General features: G+C 33.1%; 2 protein-coding genes across 7 annotated transcripts in view; both read left to right on the forward strand.

Moving 5' to 3' along the window:
- Positions 1 to 4,782: 4,782 nt before the first annotated feature.
- Positions 4,783 to 22,126, forward strand: part of LOC128999393 (epsin-1-like) — a 42,707-nt gene continuing 25,363 nt past the window's right edge. For 3 of the 6 annotated variants that reach the window (XM_054425877.1, XM_054425879.1, XM_054425880.1), the window contains exons 1-2: positions 4,783 to 4,936; positions 20,629 to 20,717. In XM_054425877.1, coding sequence (XP_054281852.1) covers positions 20,658 to 20,717 — 60 coding nt within the window. In that variant the 5' untranslated portion in view covers positions 4,783 to 4,936; positions 20,629 to 20,657. Of the gene's footprint in view, positions 4,937 to 18,584; positions 18,725 to 19,658; positions 19,739 to 20,628; positions 20,718 to 22,126 lie in introns of those variants that run through there. The other 3 variants (XM_054425881.1, XM_054425878.1, XM_054425882.1) reach the window with 3 other exon arrangements.
- LOC128999395 (GPN-loop GTPase 3-like) lies at positions 5,024 to 6,497 on the forward strand. Its single transcript, XM_054425883.1, has one exon. It carries the CDS (start codon positions 5,512 to 5,514, stop codon positions 6,349 to 6,351), a length of 840 nt encoding a protein of 279 aa, XP_054281858.1. The 5' UTR covers positions 5,024 to 5,511; the 3' UTR covers positions 6,352 to 6,497.

The raw sequence follows: 22,126 nt of genomic DNA on the forward strand, positions 1-22,126 counted from the left end.
TTTTATAAAATTTAAATAAGTTAAGATTTAAAAAAATATATTTCTAACTCAGTACTGTCTCACCACTATAAATTTGGAGCTTAGCTTTTTGCAAATTACGTTTAAATAGTGGGGAAATTGACCAAAGTGGAAAGAGATATCTACAAAACACTATTAGGTATTTCTTGAAAATATTCAGTAGAGACTGCCAAAAGTTGCCACCAAACAAAATATGTGAAACACCCCGTTTCAATGTATTTCTTAAGGAAACATATTTCTTTTAATTTTCGCCATTTATCCTAACAAAAACAAACTTTCATAGTAAATCTACAGCTTTCCAATGACCCTTTATTGATAAAATCGGTTAAGGAGAACTGTAAATTTGGTTGGCAATGATTTTAACGGAATATTATAGCCCAAAGATTGCGATTACGATCAATTACACCGAAAATTTGCAGACTAAGCAAATTCCCATATCTCATAGGGTTTCAATATATTAAATGAATTTATGAGTGTAATTTTTCCAGATTGGCAAGATATTGGACCATGATGAAGATTGATTTTCTTGGATGCGATGTGTTGATTTATGATCATTTTATACAATAGTTTCATAAGTCTTTTTTATGTATTAACAACAGTAGTGTATGTGTTTCGTGTATCACCGCTAGATGCCACTACTGTCATCGTCAAGGGACACAACAGCTCACCTAGCGGAGCCAGGTGTCACTAACGGTACGAAACAGTTCGCTCAGTCTCCGCCAGGTATCACTGAATACTTAATCCACTGTTGTTTATATGTTTCTATTAATTTAATACTGTATGCACATCATTAGCGATATTGGCTGAAGCTAGAAAGATAACATAACAAAATACATTGAAAATTATGCACTATTTTTCAAATTAACCCCGCGGTATTAAACAAATTAGACTTTGTATCTGTTGACACTCGCAGTGATTTTTGCGTGGCAAATATAAGACTACCTCAATTAGGAGAAGTTTCGATTTAAGTAGTTGTTTTGCCTGATCCAAAATTATTCTTTGAGAAGCCGAGAATCGTGTCTTTTACTTGGAGACCGATGATTGGCTTATAACATAATCAATAATAATGTATAAATCTAAAGCTGGTGTCTGTCTGTCTGTATGTGTAATTACTTGTCAAAGCAAGGTGCACAAACTACTGATTAGCCAACTGGGCTTAGCTTAAATTTTACAAAAATAAAGCTACCATACCAAGGACTATTTACACTTCGATAGGCCTACTAACCGTGGGAGACCTTGCCGTCAGACCACCACCGCGCCGTGCAGAACGCATCATACCGTGCATAGCCGAACTGTTCGTGGGAAATTGTTAGCTCTATCACTGTAGCTGTCAAAACGTGTCGTTTGTAGGTTAAATTTAAATTAATTTAACTGTAATAACCTAACCAAACTTTCTGATAATGAACATTTCGAATGAAGGTTTACAAATAATTTATAAATAAAAACCTTTTTAAAAACAAAACGTTTTGAAACGCACTAAAAAGTAGAAAATAATTTATAAATATGTTGAGAGTATAAATACTTGTAAGATTTAAAACGAAAAACGTGGGGTACATGCAATTGATAATTTACAATTACCTTCACCTATTGAACTAATGTATTATTATCAATTAATTGCATGCACCCAACGTTTTTCGTTTTAAATCTTACAAGTATTTATACTCTCAACATATTTATAAATTATTTTCTACTTTTTAGTGCGTTTCAAAACATTTTGTTTTTAAACAGGTTTTTATTTATAAATTATTTTCAACTTTTTAGTCTTTAATGTGTAAATATGTTAAATATATTTTATATGGTCTGTTAATATATAACCAAAACCTGATTATTATCTCTAATCAGATGTTTTATCTTGACTTTAAAATGCTTGTTTTATATTTTTAGAACATACCCGGAGCAGAGGAAATAACCAAATTTAGTGCAAAATATTTAAAGAAACTTGAAAATCACCCTAATCACCTGGCTCTAAACCTCTTGGACAACAGTACCAGTATATACAGGCTAATAGTATATTACGTTACTAGTCCTGAAAATAAGTGTTTACCGGACGAGTGTGGACGTTCCCGTGCGAGACGAAGTCGAGTACGGGATTACCATACGAGTCCGGTACACACATTTTGGACGAGTTACGTACGATAGTTTACGCCACACTACTTAATTCGTACAAATCCTTATATATTTCCACCAACTAAAGGACTAAACATCACTAGTCATAACCTCTAAGAGAGGTTATGTTTTTGTTTATAACTAAATCATTGCCACGCAAATACAGTATAATCAGCTGATTGGTGTCCGGCAAAACTCATTGCAGAACAGTATTACGCAATGAAACCCCATTTGAATAAGCTGGCGGCAAACAGCTGTTTTCTGGACTAAATCCTTGCGTGGGAAGTTCGTCAAAATAATGTAGTATGGCGTAAAAGGGATTTATGTTTTGGATCTAAGCACACATTTTGTTTGAACAATTTAATTTTCCCTTGTTTATTTACATATTTATTTGTTCATTGAAATATTTTTAAGTTAGCTCTGTCAATGGATAGAGATTAACTAACGTTTTATTAAAAGTTGTTATTGTATTTGCTAAATGTTCTAAAAATAAACAGATTGTAAATAAAATTGTGAAAAAAAAAATCCGGAGCAGAACTTGTACCTTTTAACCTCTGCTCTTCGAACTGTCAAATTTAAGTATTAACAGCTGACTTAAATAATTAATTGATATGTTTACATTCTTTCAAAATGTAAACATGGAAAATGTGGAAGCCCATGGGGCCTATCCCAAGGGAAATATATGAAAATTAAATGATATAATATTTTTATTTTATTTATTCATTCAACGGTAACACCATTTTTACATTAGAATATACATTAAATAGGATTAAATCACTTTATAACATAGCATAATTAGGTAATAAATATGAGCAAAAATAGAATAAATTAAAAAGCAGACATGACATGCAAAATACATAACCAGTATAAAAGAAAACAAAAATACATTCATAGGCTGAAACATTTGAAGTGTAAGGCATACAAAGACATAGCAAATTTGGTACAGGCTACTAAAATACGTGCAATTAATAAGAATGAAAAAGAGAAGCAGGCATAAGATGCAAAAGACATAATAATATGGCGCAAAAGATAAACAACAACAGGTAAAATATGAAGTGCAAAAACATAACAACAATATTTAACAATATGCAACCGAGGCATAACAACAACGAGAAAAAAGGAAACAACAAGTGCAATACCGGTAGACTAACAAAAGAAAAAGTAAGATACAACAACAACAACAACAACAAAAATAAATAAATATATATACAAAACAACAGCCATAAATTAATTTAACAAACGCAAACACAACAGGAAACTTAATTAATAGACAAACAGGAAGCTCCAACTGGACACAAAATGTGGCCCTTTAAAGGCACCACCAAAGAAATAACTGAAACTTTACTGAAGCCCTTAGGCAGCCACTAGGTTAAAAAGGCACTGGCACATCTTTTAAAAACAGGAGCTGAAGTGCTGAAGAAGTCCACATGAGCAGCCGCCACAGCGCCCTCACGCAGTAACCGAGACAAGCCGCTGTTGTACGCATATGATGTGGGATGGAATCTGCGCTGGAAAATTGCTCTGGAGCGAGTACCTCTCGGAACAATAAGGTCAATGTTGAAGAGCAGATCGGGGCTGTCCAGAAGACCATTAACCAGCTTGTACAGTACCACAAGATCAGCCAGTCTACGTCGTATGTGAAGAGGTTGGATACCAAAGATCCTCTGAAGTTCTTCAATTGGTACATCGGTATAAGCATAACCAATCCGGATACCCAACATCCGAATGAAGCGAGCTTGGATTCGAGACAGCAGATCAATGTGACCCAGCTGATGAGGCGACCATATCACAGAGCCATACTCCAGTATAGGACGGACCAAGGTCTTGTACAGCAACACAAGTGACCGAGGATCTTGGAAGTTCCTATAGTAGACCTGAAGACAAACCCCAGAAGTGCATGCGCCCTTGATGTGATGTGGACAATGTGGTCAAAGGGGCTGAGTGAAGGTGTTAAGAATATTCCAAGGTCCTTCACTTTATCCATAGATGGAAGAGTGCTCCCATTGATGTAGTATTCCGACTTGAGAATGTTCAGTCCTCTCTTGAAAGTCATGACCTGGCACTTAAGTCCATGGAGTTGTTTTTGCACCACCCAACGACATTACCTATGGATCTCTGAAGGTTTTCTTGATCAGACACGGAGTGGATTTCCGAGAAAATCTTTATGTCGTCAGCAAACATGAGGTAGTTGGTGGTCAAGACCGTTCCAATATCGTTGATGAACAGATCAAAAAGTAGGGGTCCGATGTGAGAACAACATGTTATGGACACCAGAGATTACAGGGAATGGTTTAGAAGTAGCTCCTTCACACTTAACGATGAGATATCTCTCCTTCAAATAGCTCTCCACCCACCTGAGCAACGAACCACCAACACCATAGGCAGCCAGTTTTGCTACCAGAAGGCGATGTTGAACTCTGTAACTCTGTATTGCATTGTCATCCATTTGTGAGCTATGTTTTCCTTGGCAGACATTTAAGGATGATGAGAATATATCATTGGGATTGTATTTAATGTTATGATACACTATTTTTTTAACCTGTGGTTATACCCAACAGATAGTATGAACATTGCAGCCTTAGTTACATAAATAACCTACTTCATTCCCAAGCCTTTGATGTCCAACAAGCTGTTCAGTTCATGACCGTAGTGGTAGTACTACGCCATTAGCAGAAGAATTATTTCCCGTCAAATTACGGCAGAGCTTGATGATTTGTCGAAATTCAGTGTTTACAAGTGAAGCCAATTTTAATGTTTCCAGTCATTCTATTTTGTTTTTAGAGTAGCCATCAAGTTAGATATCCTGAAAAAGGTGAGTACAAGTAAAACGTTTTTATTGGTATAGCTTTCTGTTTGACGCTTTCGTCCTTGTCAACTCACTTCCCAATAAAATAGATCCACATCCAGGAAGTAGTTTGTTCATTGAAAAGTTCCGAACCAAGCAGTGTCTGATCAGTTCCAGTTGTAAATATTGTGCATTCTTTTCTTGTTGTCATAAACTTTTGTTTCAACGTTTTTTGCTCAAAGTGACTCTTGTTCCGCTTGTCGATTTTTAATTTATACAATTGGTCGATCTGAATAAAATTTATTTTATGGACTATGAAGTGACATAATTATTCGCTCGAAGCTGTTGGGTTGGAAGAGGAGTAGGCTAGCTAAATTTACATTTTCAAGTATATTTTGTTCCTACCATTTGCCATGTATTAGTGTTGTAACTCTAGCTGATATGATTCTAACCTAGAATATACAACTGTTAAAACCTAAGACTAAATTTACATTGAAGTAACTTACTTTTTTACAATTGAAATTTAGTAGCCCTAACCTAAATTGGTGCTAGCCTAGGTCTAGTACTCCCAGGATCTGTCCTTGAAATAAAACCATCTCATTATGAGGTATGCTCAGCTTGTAATGGGGCCTGCTGGCAGTGGAAAATCAACTTATTGTTCTGCAATTGCTAAACACGCTGAAGCTGAGAATAAAGTGATTCAAGTGGTGAATTTAGATCCAGCAGCTGAGTATTTTGATTACGAACCATTTGTAGATGTGCGAGAACTAATTCAGGTAGATGATGCTATGGAAGATGAAGACATGCAGTTTGGACCAAACGGAGGATTGGTTTTTTGTATGGAGTATTTGTTAGAAAATGTAGATTGGTTAAGAGATCAGTTAGGAGATGGTGATGATGACTACACAATTTTCGACTGTCCAGGACAGATAGAACTGTATACTCACATGAATACAATTAAACACCTGGTTGAGCTATTACAGCAATGGAATTTCAATGTTTGTGGAGTGTTTTTGGTTGATGCTCAGTTCATGGTTGACGGACCCAAATTTCTATCAGGAACCATGGCAGCTCTATCAGTCATGGTGAATTTAGAATTACCTCATGTCAATGTGTTGAGTAAAATGGATCTTCTTACCAAATCTGCTCGTAATCGTCTTGACAGTTACCTTGATCCAGATCCCAATGCCTTGTTGCAAGACAACGAAAAAACATCAACGTGGAATTCAAAATACCGAAAGTTAACAGAAGCACTTGGACAGATAATAGAAGACTTTAGTTTGGTACGTTTCCATCCTTTGAATATTAAGGACGAAGAAAATTTGGCGGACTTGCTGTTGACAATTAACAATGTTATCCAGTATGGTGAGGACGCTGATGTTAAAACTAAAGACTTTGAGTATCCTGATCCGGAAGAAGAAAACGTGGAAGATGGCGACTAAAATGACTTTAAACTTCTAATTAGCCTAACCTAAACAAAAAACTTCCATAATTTACCATCAACATTGTTGGATACCATCCTATGCCTAGGCTACCCTATGTCATTATCAGGTAATTTTAATAAAACACACATCTTTACAATTTCTAACTTAGTTTGAATTTTATATTCCTGTTCTTTATAAAAGTTTAAAGTAATGGGTGTGAGTAAATAACTTAAAAGGGATTAATTATGAAAATGTGACAACTTTTAATAATAATTTTAAAGGATTAAGTTAAGCCACTCTAAATTAGGGTGTTTTATTTTTAATCCATTTTTGATCCATTTTAACTTGAGCCTTTTTTAATCCCATGTCTATACATTTGAGTCTTAATGATAACTTTCATAATGACAAATTAGGCCTAGAGACTTTTGTGAAAGAACATTATTAGGAAAACCTTTTTTTTCTCCTAAGAGGATAGGCACGAGCCTGGGATTCTTTTACACATTACTTCAGGCTAGACCTACGGGTTGCGGCATTATCACTTGGATAAAATCCATTGGTGACATATCATAAATTATTAAAAATATTAAGTAGCCTACGGTAAACTACCTATTGCAAGTTTTTATCTTTCTAATAATCTTGATGAGATAAGCTACTGGTACATAACTTAATCGGGTACTTTCCTGTTAAAGGGAACATTCATTATTATCGATGATTTTTTCGATATCGATACCTATTTTTGTTTTCCGATCCATTACAAATTGACAACTGATCTTGTTTAGGCTAAAATAGTCTATTATATGGATTAAGATATGAAACTGTTCTGAGCTAACCTAACATAACCAATCAAACTTACTGTAGGCCTACCATTTAAAAATTCCGTTTGATAACAGAAAAGGCAAGTTAAACACGTAATTTATAAATGTTACAGCAAGTTTGGTTAGTTATGTTAGGTTATTTTTTTAGATCAGTTTCATTTCATTTGTTTGTTGTACTATACATACATACATACATACAGGTTCCTCTTCTCCGTAGGCTTGAAGACCAGGGAATTGTCAAATCTTGAGGTACACTCAACTTGAACAATATTTTACCTACGACCGTTTTTTAAAGTAGCCATTTCAGTTCAGTTCTAAACTTAGAATTGAAAAGTTTCACTTAACAGCTGTTTACTTTCATATCAGCATAGTTTCATTTCATATCAGCATAGTTTTTCTCATATCAACACGGGTAACGGACCAATGAGGTTCAAGGATTGAGAGAAAAGAACGGAAGTACAATTATAATACTTTGAACGTCAACTAATCAGCTGATCAGTTGACAATTTTAATTGTTGATCCGGCTTGTTCCTGTTGATACTCACGTATTCTTAACCTAAGTTGGTGGAAGTTAAATGAAGGTTGATTTTAAAATATCAGTTAGTGAAAGTGATGTTGACGAGATAGAAATGAGAGCACAAACTGTTTGTGCTAATCTTTTGCCACCAAAATCAAAACAAAGGTACCATATGAAATTACATACCAGCAATTCATTAAATGGACGAAACAAAATAAGGTTAAATTGATAAATGAAAATGTTCTTCTGGTTTATTTTGAAAACCTCTTAAACACTTTTTCACCCGACTCGTTGTGGACCACATATTCGATGCTGAGATCTAACTGTAAATTAACTGTTTCACTATATTATTCAGTTGTCCAAAAATATATGCAATATTTCCCTAATTGTACCTGATACAGTATTTATGGTAAGAATGCTGCTAGCAGAACCTATTGCCTGAAAAAGTAACGTATTATTTAACAAAGTTTTACAAACACGTAATTACATGAAATCAGCTGACTAATAAGTCGTTGCATCACTGTCAGTGACAATGACAATAAACGAAAACATAACCTCTCTAGGAAGTTATGAGTAGTGATTGTTAGTAATAAAAAACCAGATTTTTAGTAATTAAAAAACGGTTAGGTAAAGTAGTGTACGCAACTCGCGTTAATAGTCTTTACGACACTCGTAGAAGTTTTTAAGGCACTCACCAAGGCTTGTGCCTTAAATTTTCTACTCGTGTCGTAAAGACTAACTTAACGCAATCGTTGCGTAAACTACTATATCGTAGTTGTCAGCTGATATGTTTCAATTTGTTAGTATCGATACATCGAGAAAAAACCATCGATAATAATGAATGTTCCCTTTAACAAGAAAGTACCGTGATAGACAATTTTATAGGCCTAACTTACTGGTACTCAATTGATACATTTTGTCAACTTTAAACCATTAAAGTTTTAAACCATCATGATCCCTTAGCTGCTCCCAAATCCGTCAAAAGGCAAGTTGGGTGGACATGTTAGGTTAAGATGATCTAGGTACCGGTATGCCTAGTTATATATTATGTATTTTTTTTTAATAGGACTAAGAAATATACAGTGTAAAATCTTTTGAAATTATAATAAGAAATGAAATTATAATAAACATTGACGAGTGCAATGCAGGTTTTTCATGTTAAAAGCAAATAAAGACATTTAATTTCATTTCAATCTATACTTATTTAATACGCAAGCAGGTTTTTTGTGACAATTACTCCTCCGAAAATACTGAACCGATTGACATGTTTTTGGTGTCATTGGAAAGAGCGTAACGTGAAGTTATGCAGGAAACTTTCTTTTTAGGGAAATAATTAGAGAGTGAGGCCCTGGAGTCCTTTAAAGTTTCGTATTTCTCCATAAGATTAACATGGGATTATTAAATATTGTTATGAAACTCCAGCTGATGTCAGAAATTAAAAGTGAGAAGAAGAGCATATGTCAATATTGTAAACAGTCAATAAGTCTGCTAATTTAACAGTTTGCTACTAACATTTACTTACTTGGTTGAAATGAAATATTTAATATTGTATTTGAATTTAGGTTGGCGTAATTATTACAATATAAAAAAGCAAAAGAGCCTGGATAAATTGATATACTAAAAAGAAAACTGAATTAACACTGACTGTGCTGCATTTCTTAGTAATCATTGAAAGAGCCGATTTGCAAACTATGGAAACATAGGAAAGTCATAGAAACCCACCAACGAGAGGAAATAGAAAACATGTTTTTTTAAATATTTATAATCGTTATTATGGACAACCTAATGCGGCTATGAGTTAGGCTATTTGTAGAAAACACTAAAAATGAGTTCGCGAACCAGCATAATCGGAACATGGAAACGGGGTTTTACGGGGGTTTTATGGGGTAAAAATGAATTCCTTTAGAATGCATTTCAAACCGTAGAAACCTATACCAAGCCATGGCTCAGTCCCCCGGTACTAGTAAAGATAAAATAACCATTCTAACCTAATCTGCCTCAGCTTTTATTTAATGGTTTCAGGAAAAGCTATGACTTGAGTTAGGCCTAAAAACTTACTCCACCTCAAAAACTCTAGTATTTTAAGTATTCTCGGTGTTTTTAATTAATGTTTGGTAGTACATTTTGTTTAGCCTACAGACTTTCTCAGCTGCTTTTCTCATTTCATTGTTGATGTTAGCCTCCGGATTACGTTGAATATAAAAATTGGTGTAAATACCTGCTTCTTGTAATCCAAATTGTTGCTGTTGGCTGTTGTCCAAACAGCAACAATTTGGATTACAAGAAGCAGGTATTTACACCAATTTTTATGCTTTTCTCAAGCTCAAGCCTACACAGTTTACTTTTAAATGCTTGTTTAGCTTTGGTAAATTGTCTTTAAGGACATTCACATTTTTTTATAAAAAAAATGTTATTTCCCTAAACCTCTTGATTGCATACTTGTTAAAAAAAGTTGTGTGGGTGATGTCAAGGTTATTTATCAGTGCAATTATTTCTTTAATTTCATTAATTAAATACCATTAATAAGTTTTTATTCACTATCTGTATTGTTGGCATCACGTTACTTTGTCAACTGTCGTTACTTATCCGTGAGTTCACATGATGGATGAATGGCTCATCACCTTGGTCTGTATCTTATCATCATCAAAAACGATAACAAAGTATTACCTAGCGTAAATCAGTACCTGTACACATCTATTGGTATGTTGGTGAGTACAATAGGATCATCTTGAGTGTAGCCCATCTTACCATTGTGATACATTACATTGAATAGTTTAATGCAGTTTGTTTAATACAGTTCTAATGTGCAATTCAATTTCTTCACTTTTTATTGCCTCTAAGTTGTTTTTTATTTTAACTTCTATGATGATTTAATTGATTTGTGCATGTGTCTCTTAGTTCAATAACTTGATTATAAATTTTCTGATTTTAATAAAATTTACTACAAATGTGTTTAAACCTACATTTAACGGGTTCACAAACTAGCGTGATCATTGATCAAACTACAGTTGAATGTTTTATGAGGTAACAATTGTGGTTTTAATTTTTGTCCCTAAAAATATAACGTCAGGCCAGTTTGTAAAATATCACAATTTCCCACACCTCTACACACACTTTGAAAAAATAATTTTAAGCATTGTTGTACCGGTACACTTAGTGGTTAAGGAAAAAAATTGTTTATGAATACATTTTGGTCGAATTTGGTAAATCTCTATATTCCAAAACCTATTTAACATTTGACTAAAATCACATTCTATTACTTTCCCTTATGAAAAAAAGGAAATCTATGCAGCAAACCTTGGAACCCGTCAAACCTAATGTTATTTAAATAGGAAATGAATTGGACATGTTTAATCAAATATTTCAGTTAAAATCTAATCGGACAGCTGGAAATTCGCTCAGGCTGCAGGTTAGCCGCAGCGGTTGAGGTATATAGGACTCTTTTGTTATTTTATAACAGAATTTGTATCTTAGGCCTAGGTTATATATTTTTAAAATTTGGTTTTTCTTTTCCGAGTTTGTTTGGGTCTTCTACACAAATTAAAAGTAGGGCCTATGACCCACAGATTTCACATCAAATAGGCCTATCGACTTTAAATACTATTTAAGTTACAGTCCCACTCAGTTTAAAAAATATATATTTTTTACACAGGTTTTCTATAATTATTAAAATTAATAGCCTCAGTATTGTTTATGTTTTGGACTTAAAATAATCAGTAGGTTTTAATTTGAGCTGTCAATCGTTTGAAATAGTTTACTTCAAGAAACTATATTACCTACTTAATAAAAAATCATAAATCTTTAATTATTTCTCGGGTATGATATTTATTTCAACGCTGCAGAGCAGTATGTGTTTTCTAGTTTGTATATTATTTTAAAATATTTTTTTTATGGTTTAATTAATTTTTAAATAGTTTTCCTATAAATCTTGGTAGACTTTCAGTTTAAAATTTTAACTATTTATTAAATTGCCATAACAAACATATCAATACCTCTGGAACTATTTTGGCCAATAAAACAGTGATGATACAAAAGTAGAAGAGACAACTTGACAACAAACTGGCGTCTTCAGAGTATTGATCTTATATTGACATTCCTGTCAACTACAACTCTAGTGACATTGAAGTCTTCCCTACTTCCTGTTTCGTATCTTGTGAGATTCCCTTCTGCTACTTCATCTCTTCAAAACATGTTTCTTCATAGGTACTCATTTTCCCTAAAACTTTATTTTCTATGTTGGTTCCTAGAGGTAACTATTTTCAGCGTTGATATTTTATCTAAAAATAATACCATAGCCACCCTCATATCTGATATTGTTGTACAGTAAAGCCTGGAACTTGACACCCAGTAACTCGGCAGTCAACAGTCGACTTCAGATAATGCACGAACTAATGCTGTCCATACTTCAAGAACAATATTTCATATGTTTTGCCTGGATATTTTAAACAAATACATTAGAGAATGATAAGAGTCCCCACTCGCCAAAATCTCAAGGTAGCTGCTAATCTACTACAACTACACTAATTGGTTCACGAAAAAACATATTCTTTTTTAAATTTCAGGACCTATCACCAGCAATACAAAATCAGATTTCGACATCCAAGTAAAGTTGGAGAAAAGGCAGCTAGCTAAAAAGTCTGCTCTGCTGCCCACTATTATTCATATTGTCTTCTTAATAACTGTCTGTGCCACCAGAGACGATGAATCTTGATAGCTAACAATGTATTATGCAGCAGAAACAACAGTGCAAGCAAGTAAATGCCAACGCCTACGCACTTATCTTCACTTGAAAAACCTAAATACTGAGTTTAGAGCGAACACCATATTTTGCCCACCCAACAGCTTAAATAATGTTCAGTGAACGTTTTTTTCTAGTTCGGTGTACGAGCGATCATATTTGTCACTAACGTTCACCGTGGACACAGCTTTATACACATTTGATCAAAATCTATAAATATATACTATGGTATCTACTGCCCTGTAGAATATTACCATTGTTATTCAAGGGAATACAATAATCTGTACTAAATCAACTAATCAGCTGTTTACTATAAAACAAGGCTTCCTGTATCAAGAATTTATAACATGACTAGCTGTTCCCGCGGGCTTTGCCCCGTTTAACTTCATATGTGAGCTCGTTCGCATGGCTCAATCACGTCCTGGTTGAAGTTCGTTCGCTACGCTCACTCACCTTTAGGTTGGAGCTCGTTCGCTGTGCTCACACGTCCTGGTTGAAGTTCGTTCGCTACGCTCACTCACCTTTACGGTTGGAGCTCGTTCGCTGCGCTCACTTGCCTTCAGGTTAGCTCGTTCGCTACGCTACCTCGCCTCCGGGTTGAAGTTCGTTCGCTACGCTCACTCACCTTTTGGTTTCAAATTAGCTGTTGTCAAATATTAAAAAAAATAATAGTGCTGCACTCTGTTGGTAATCCTTGTAACTTTAATGCTATTGAACATCATAGGACAGAACCAACTTGTTTAATTGAAACAGCTGTTATGATTCATTAATTCCATTTAAATATGAGTACTCATTAGGTTAACATGGGAAACTCCAGAGCCACTGGGGCGGAGCCCGAGAGTCCGATCAGAATAAAAACCACTTAGTTTTCCTATTTAATGCTTAAAGAATCAGTGTACCAAATTTCAGCCTCCTAGGTAAGTGGGAAGTGGGAGAATTAGTGATGAGTGAGTGAGTCAGTCAGTCAGTGAGGGCTTTGCCTTTTATATATATAGATTTCCGGTGGAGAGAGATTCAAATGTTAAAAGTTTTGCAGCTAACCAATGTGTTGACTGGCTAAAATCACAGAATTGTTATTTAATTTTGTTGTAATGCTCAAAATTTAGTCATCAAATTATTTTATCATACCAAAATTGACAAACATCAAATTTCTTTGACAAAATTATAATTAATGGCAATCAAATATTCATCTGATATTATATTGTTGTTGTTGCAACTAATACATTGTTTAAACCACCAGTGGCATGTTCAGTTTTAAAGCTTATGTTATTGCCATTTTTTGGCATATTTCCTGATTTTGAACCATAAAATGTTCATTTGGGACAACACCTTGTATCTGATTTGTTTGGCTACTCTTCTTGCCACCTCAATGTACATTATTGATGTTTTATTTTGTGGATTGTGTTTGCTGTAAACTTTGTAGGGATCAATTGAAGTATCTTATTGCGCCAATCTACTCAACTTGATGCGCTTAACCTCTGCAAATAGATCAGTTCTCTATTGAACTGTTAGGTTATTAAACAGTTTTGTTTAATCCGTCAACTTAAACCATTTAAAATTTTTACTTGTAATGCTGATCAAGAAATTATTTATTAATACTCCAACCTTAAAAAAAGTTGTGTCATTAAAGTTTTAAATTACTTGACCATAAACTTCTTTTAGTTTCCGTATTCTTAATGCAATCAACTTATACTTCTAACACTTTTTGTAGCAATGGGAAATATCCAAGGATACTAAACTGTTTTAAGTTCAAGACTTCCTTAATGTCACTTATACATGTACTTATAGATGGCGGTCAAAGTCTCTAACTGTTTGCATGTAGTTTGAGTATTTAATTTAACTCTTATAATTAAATTTTATGACAAATTTTTCTTAACAGTTAAACTTTATTTTCTGTTCACTACATTAATATTTTTTTGTATGTTGATATTTTTTGCTTAATTCACCAGGTACATACATATACCAGCCTATCCAAATCGGCCTGATTTCCAATTTGGATAGTCTGAGTTTGTAAAGCTTTTAAAGAAAATGAATTTGTACTATGTCCTTCTATTCTTCTATTGTAAAACAACTTCAACAAATCAAGACTTTAGCTGCTTATGTTTTTTTGTTGATATGATCATGAATGATGGTTGTAATCAATAAGTAGCAAGATCAATAGCAGGTAGACTTGGTGATATAAGCAACTCATGTTTGTTGATAACATCTTTGATAAGAGTGGAGCACTGACACATGAATATTCACTTGTTATTGACTGTAATAAAGTCAGATGTTATTTTTGCTGATTGATTTTTAACTGATTGATTTTTATCTCTGTTAGAAAATACATGTTTTGTATTTTTCTTATAAAAGGTTTTTCATTTTAGCGAATTTCCCTATAGGGAAGTAGCTATTACCGTAGGTGGCACGGTAAGACCTAGACCCGGGACCGATTTACTTTTTCATTTTGATGTCCCTAGAGGCCAAAAACACCATTCGTTCAAATTTTTATATATGAATATATATATATATATATATACGTCCGTGAACGCGATAACTTAAGTAATTTTTGTCCGATTTTGATGAAATTTGGTTTAAAGGTGCAAAGCGGGATAAACTTGAATGAGTTCGCAAACCAGCACGATTGGACCATTAGAACGGGGCTTTACGGGGGGTTTTATGGGGTAAAAATTGGTTTTTCTCACTTTTGACCCTCAAAAACCAAAATTTCCCAATTTCTCTTTAGACCTTTTTAAAGAGCTTAAAAAAACAAACAATTTAGTATATAAAAGTATTTTTGTTCGATTATTGGTAACGGAGAAAATTAAAGAAATTGTAAATTTAAAATTCCCATGTTATTCTTATGGAGAATATTGTCAAATGTTGTAGTTTGCTTGTTTATGGATATATTTTGATCAAACTTGGCAAATTTATTTATTTTGTACTAAGCTATCAATATTTTACTCAATAACACACTTTATTAGTTTCCTTGTAGCAGCAAACCTAGGTACTCGTTAAACCTAATGTTATTAAAATATATTTAACTGAAAATCAATTCAGACAAATGGAAATTCGCTTAGTCGGCAGGTTTGGTGCGGCGGGGGTATTCTGATATTTATTCACAAAGTCAAATGTATGTCTGTTAGTAGGTATTTATAAGCTATCTATCTTACCTCCATGAAACTTTAAGTTCTATATGCCGAGGAAGCTTGTTGACAAATTCCTTAGGGCTCCATTCTCTGGGCTTTCAAAGTTACCGTACCTTGTTAAAAAGCTTATGAGAACTATTCCGGTATGTTTATACTACTGTACGGTAGGAGGAATAAGCTTTTAGACCTACTATATCAACATTCATTCAACAATTTTGGTATTTTTATTTTCAACAAGAAATTAGTGAGATGTACTGTTTCGTTTCTTTCTGGAACATCTGTGCAATAAAAAAAAATAATATGGGTACTATGATACCATTAACAGAGCAAGTTGTAGTTTTCATCATGTAATAAAATAAAGCAAAGAATCATTAGATGTTACAAAAAAAGTGTGTTTTCACCACACTATGATGTTTTTAGCTGTTTTACATGCGTTAATTGGTGGCTGAAAGTTACGTTTTGCTGGCCATGCCAGCTGTTATTGTCGTTTGGGGACCGAGCAGGTCTTTACATCCCTAGGGCCGCAAAATCAGCTGCCTGCTTACTTTCTTAAAACATGAATGCATATTAAATATGGGTACACAATCCATAGCATTGCAATAGAATAGTTTTATGGTCAACGCTGCCTAGCTACTTTTTATATTTATCATTATTTTTGCTGATTCCTAAAATTATTTCTTCACACCATAACCTTAAAGTTGTAGTTGTGTTGACTATCAGTGTGCATTATTATTGTGGAGAATAATGGTACAGTAATAGGGTATATATAGTGTGGTGAAAAATAGCGTTCTTACCACGGACTGAAATGGTTTTGCAGTTCTCGATCTTTTAAAAGCTATCTCGAGCCGGCAAAACCTAATTTTCGGCCCTAGGTACGAAATATACTATTGCCATCTTTGTTTAACCCAAACTCCAAAAAGAATTTTTGATGTGCATTAAAACAACATTAGATAATAACATAGTTGAAATGGATTGTTTGTTTTATGAAAATGCTTGCTAGGGTTTAAAATGTTGGAAAAAATAGCAAACATTAGTTGTAGTCGAGCCTTTGTTTTTATAATAATCCTGGATTAAAGTATTGATTTTTTAAACTATGAACCTCTTTTATAAAAAAAAAATAAATAAGCAACTTTAAATTGTAGGCTGAAGGTGTACTCAATGAAGGTACTGTATTCTTATACAGATCTAAAATATTCTAAATATTAAAACATCTTGATTTAAATAGCAATTAAAAGACTATAATAAGTTGCATTCAGTTTTATTGCTTGTTACCTTGCATTGTTCATTCAATGATTCATACATTCCATATTGCCTATGTCATCGCTCTGCTGTGCATAGTATTGATTTTGCAGTTCTATACAAAGATAAATTATATTGTTTATTTCTTTCAAGCCAATTCAAAACTAGTAGTGATATTAAATTATTATATTTTATTCTTTTAGTGAGATAAAAATTTAAAAAAATATTTTCATTCAGTACCGGTAGCTAATTCTTAATGAATCAACTTGACTAGCCAACTATCTTGGCTTGCAATAAAGGGGTGTAAGTAATTAAATTAAATTATATCTATTTTAAAGTAATTGACTAACACTGAGTTAAGCTCTAAAACTAGGAATTTGTAAAAATATAAATCTTTGATGTTTAACAAAACCACTAGCACAATGAGCTGTTAAAAGAAGAAGAACTCTAAAACAAGAAATTTGTAAAAAATATAAATCCATGCTCATTTATAATTTTAACAAACATATTAAAGCATGACAGATTAAAAGCTCTAAAACCAGCAATTTCTAAAAAATACTCGTATAAATCTATGCTCAATTAGTTTCAGCAAACTTATTAAAACATGATTTATTAACAGAAGAAAAACTCTAAAACTAGAAATTTGTAAAGCTATAAAATCTCAAGCTCATTTTCATTTCAATATCTTTATTCAATAACTGTACATTGTACATTGAATAGTGTCAAATTCCTAACCTAGTAAATACAGTTATAAGCTAAAACTACAATTTATACATAACTAGCTGTAACCCGCGGGCTTTGCCCCGTTTAACTTCTTAATTTTCAAGATTATCTCGTTCGCATGGCTCAATCACGTCCTGGTTGAAGTTTGTTCGCTACGCTCACTCACCTTTAGGTTGGAGCTCCGCTACGCTCACTCACCTTTAGGTTGGAGCTCGTTCGCTACGCTCACTCACCTTTAGGTTGGAGCTCGTTCGCTGCGCTCACTTGCCTTCAGGTTAGCTCGTTCGCTACGCTAACTCGCCTCCAGGTTGAAGTTTGTTCGCTACGCTCACTCACCTTTTGGTTGAAACTTAGCTGTTGTCATAAATGTAAAAGAAATAATAGTGCTGCACCCTGTTGGTAATCCTTGTAACTTTAATGCTATTGAACATCATAGAACAGAACCAACTTGTTTAATTGAAACAGCTGTTAAGATTCAATAATTCCATTTCTCATAAGGTTAACATGGGAAACTCCAGAGCCACTGGGACGGAGCCCGAAAGGATTTTTGAAATAAGAATATGCCTATATGTTAATCGGGAATGTGAGCTATCATCATGCCAAATTTCAGCCCAATCCGACCAGTATTTTTCGAGTTTACTTTTCCCATACACACATACAGAAACCACCTCTTTTTTATAATAGTATAGATAGATAAGAAACAACCAATAAAATCAGGTTAATTGAGGAACAAACATATAAAGCCCTGAGGTGGTAACAGCAGAAAATCTCAAAAACTCAGAATATTTATAATTTCAACTTATAAATTTAATTATGAGCTTTTAATTATGCTCACAATCAAAGCAAGAGCTAGTAACAGCAAAAACAACTTTAGTAGAACTGGTAGAACCAAAACTGTTTATCTGTTTTCTAAGGCACATGTTACGAATGAAAGACTGAATGGCCTTGTTATCAGCTGATTTTTGTCAAGGTCTTTAGACAAGACTGTCACAGCTTTGGTTGTGTCTATTAAGATAAGCCAGTTGCATCTCTGGTATTCCGTTTGAGCTTAATTTGTTTCAAATTGCAGAAAAACTGTGTGATTAAGTTTAAATAGTTTATCAGTATATTATTTTATCTAAAAAGTGTTATTCTTGGTGATCGGTTTGTTTATAACTTTGTAATTAGACTGGAATCTATAAACATGACGGAAACTTTTCTATCTAGCAAGGTGGTTTCTGTAGTTAGTGCTGTAAGTTTTTTTTAATTACTGCTAATTAAATAGAAGTCTAAACTTAGGTTTGTTTTATGATAAGTTATGAATTTGGGTTAATTTCCAAGAGATTTATGTTTTTGATAGGTTTTATCAAAATTTTTCCTAGAATATCTATCTCATTAAATGAAGAGAAATCTTTTTTTACACAAACTGTATTACATTTAAATCTTTTTACAAAGTAATACAAATTTATTTTCCAATTCGTCTATCTATCTACGTATACATTTATAAGCAAGCATGTTTCTTTAAAACCTTTTTTCTCAGCTCGTGTGCACGGAAAATCTACGCATACTGTTGGAAAAATATTTTCCTGTAGATCTGCAGAACCCCTCCATAAATTAAAATAGGCTCAAAAATAAACACAAAAAATAAATTAAAAAATAATTAACATGGACCTTATGGGTTGCCATGCTTGTGACAAAATAACAACATAATAAAAACAGAAAATCTAAACAAATGGAACAAATTCCAATCACACGTTTTATTTACAGCGTAGGGTGAAAATAGAGAAGTCTGTACATTACATATTATCGGTTGAATTTTTGACTATCGGACAACCTCTAGTATGAATAAAATTACAGTTTTGTCTGTACGTTGCGTAGAATCATGAAGTTTTTGTAATTTTTTCGTTTCATAGCCTAAGAAAGTCAAATGAGTCTTAATCTCTATGTTGTCTGTCATTGTGTGTGTGACACCAAAATACCAATCATTTAAGTATTCTCTTGTTTGTTATAATGGTTTGTAAACATTTGTTGCTAATCATATTCCTATTGACGTAAATTGTAGTAGAGGGCAGATGACGACCTTTATCGATCACCCATGTTCTGTGTATTTGGTTAGCGAGGCAAAGGCTTCTTGTAAACGGATTGTTGAAGCCGTACCTGTGCGCTTTCACGTTGTGCGACACTTATTGTTGTTCGTATCGGTTGCAACCTGGTGGTCCCCTACAAGAAAGTGTTGTACCTAAAACCGTTTTGCGGCTCTGAAAAGGTATGGTTACGGTATTTCATTTTTTAAACTTGATGGTTTGGTTGTGGTAGTTTTTTATCGTAGCTCTCAATTGTACCGTACATTTATTTTGGTGTCTTTAAGTTTCGTTACTTGCGTTGAGGATTTGGGTTTGAGTATTTGTTAAATGTTTAAAACGTCAGGATTGTAAAATTTAATTTTCATCGTGATTCTGTAGGTAAGGGGTCAAAAAGATACTTAAAGTGCGTGTGCTGAAATATATTTTTTGTCGTACAGCATCATTAACTGACTAGGTTATAAAAGACATATTTTTCCACTACTGTAATGTCTGTTAGGATTGTGTTAGTATGCAATGTGTAGTGTAGCCCTGATGCAATGTACTGACTATACCTATTGAATTGATATTTAAAACACGCAAAGGCAAAAGCAATGAATTAGGCATTGAAAGTAATTTAAGGAAACGACATATAACAATAAATTTGTCCTCAAAGGAGATAAAAATATAAGTTTAAAATATAACCTTCTAAAGTTTACGAAGTTTTACAAAGTTTCGGTCGACATAGTAAATAATACTTTAGCTCTACATACACTTTAAAGCACTATAATTAAAGATGTCATAATAGAGATGTAGCCTATCATATCAGTTGCTGATTTTAACTTATCAGTATAAATTAACCACTTCCTTTCCTCTCTCATTCCTACTTTACTCTTTTTCTCCAAGTTTCTTACTGAATATTACTGAAATAGGCCTAGCTGAACTTATTTTAATTTTGATATCCAATCAAGATTTAATCATATTATGCTTCTGACAAGACATGCGTTGCAATATTAATGTATTTATTGGCACAAAACACTAAAGTTTTCTTATTTCAAATCTGAAATTTGACCACAAAGCGTGATTTTTGTTTCAGACTACCCTTAAGGTGATGCCAGGGTGCAAATGAATCTCAATTTTGCCCTTGCTTCTTCCATACCAAGAACAGCCAAAGCCAAACCAAAGGTATCAAAACATTGATTTAAACACAAATAGCTGCAGGAGGCACAACACTGTTTCCAACCATTTTTTTTTTTTTTTTTTACAACTAAAGATCTGTTTTAAAATATTTTTATTCTAGGTCCACAGACAACATTTTTATTTATTAACTTGGAAATTGATGTTCTTATAAGGTCCAATTTTACTCCATTAAGGTCAAATCAATTTGTATAAGTACTATAAAATCTTAAATTTGGTATGTACAAAAATATTTATGTAGTTTAAAGAACATCGTCCATAGCTAAAAGGTTTGAGGTCTATTAAACATAAACAATTAATTATTTATATTAAACAATATAAAAAATAATAATAATTCATTCAATACATATTTTAAAGTGTAACTAATTTCACTTGAAGCTACAAGTATATACATTTCAAAACCAAAGCCGGAATGAACAATTTTGATTTATGGATATGAAATTGGTCCATAAAGTCTTTGTTGTCAGACAGGACTTAATATTATTTTGAAATAACTAGTATTTTCTAAAATTTAAATGGAACCTGGTTAGATAATAAAACTAACAATTAATTTGATAAAAAAATGAGAAAGTAGAAATAAATATTTTAAATAATAAAAAAATATGTTTTTTTACAGTTGTGCCTCTTGCCAGGCTGGTCTGCACGATGTGTTGTGTCAACAAATCTTCTTTTTTACGTGTGCTTTATTAATTAACCATTTGATAGTAACACAATTGATTTTCATGTGTCTACAGAACACATGAAAATCAATATTTAAACTCCACAAAAACCCAGTTTTTTGACAGTAAGCAATACTTAAAAGTTCCAATTAAACTTAACAAGTATATTCTTTGAGTTGGCAACCGTTTTTATTTTTAATGTAATTTAGATTAACATAGTTTCTTTTTTAGATAAAGACATTTGAATTTCTCATCTTAAGATTTTTGTTTTACAGTAACCTAGCTGATAATGTACTTACCGGTACATTGATTAAGAATAAGCTTTAAAGTCTATTAACATTAACTTAAATTATATACATAGAACATTTATATTCGTTATACCTTCACTTTTAAAGTCCACCTCTTCAAAAATAGCTTTTTCAACACTAAAACATCTTCTAAACTATGCAGACTTTCTTTTGTGCTTGAGTCATTGTTTTGGTACTTTCCTAAAAAATAACACACCTAAAATAGATGTTGAATTGTTATCAAAACTAGGTAGCTTAAAGTGTTCTATGATTCCCAAGTTTAAAAAGAAATCGGGTTCATCAAGGACTGTTCAACGTTGTTGTAGTTTACTTCTCCAGTAGTGAAAAATAACTAGTAAATGAACCAGAATTATTTCTCATACAGACTCTCGCTCATCCGGAATAATGTGGCGGACATCCGGTCCGGATTAAGAAAAATCCGGACAATTGA

This window comes from Macrosteles quadrilineatus, unplaced genomic scaffold, assembly GCF_028750875.1.
Source record: "Macrosteles quadrilineatus isolate MER2022 unplaced genomic scaffold, UCM_ALF_1.0 Scaffold_8__2_contigs__length_117827958, whole genome shotgun sequence".
NCBI lineage: Eukaryota > Metazoa > Arthropoda > Insecta > Hemiptera > Cicadellidae > Macrosteles > Macrosteles quadrilineatus.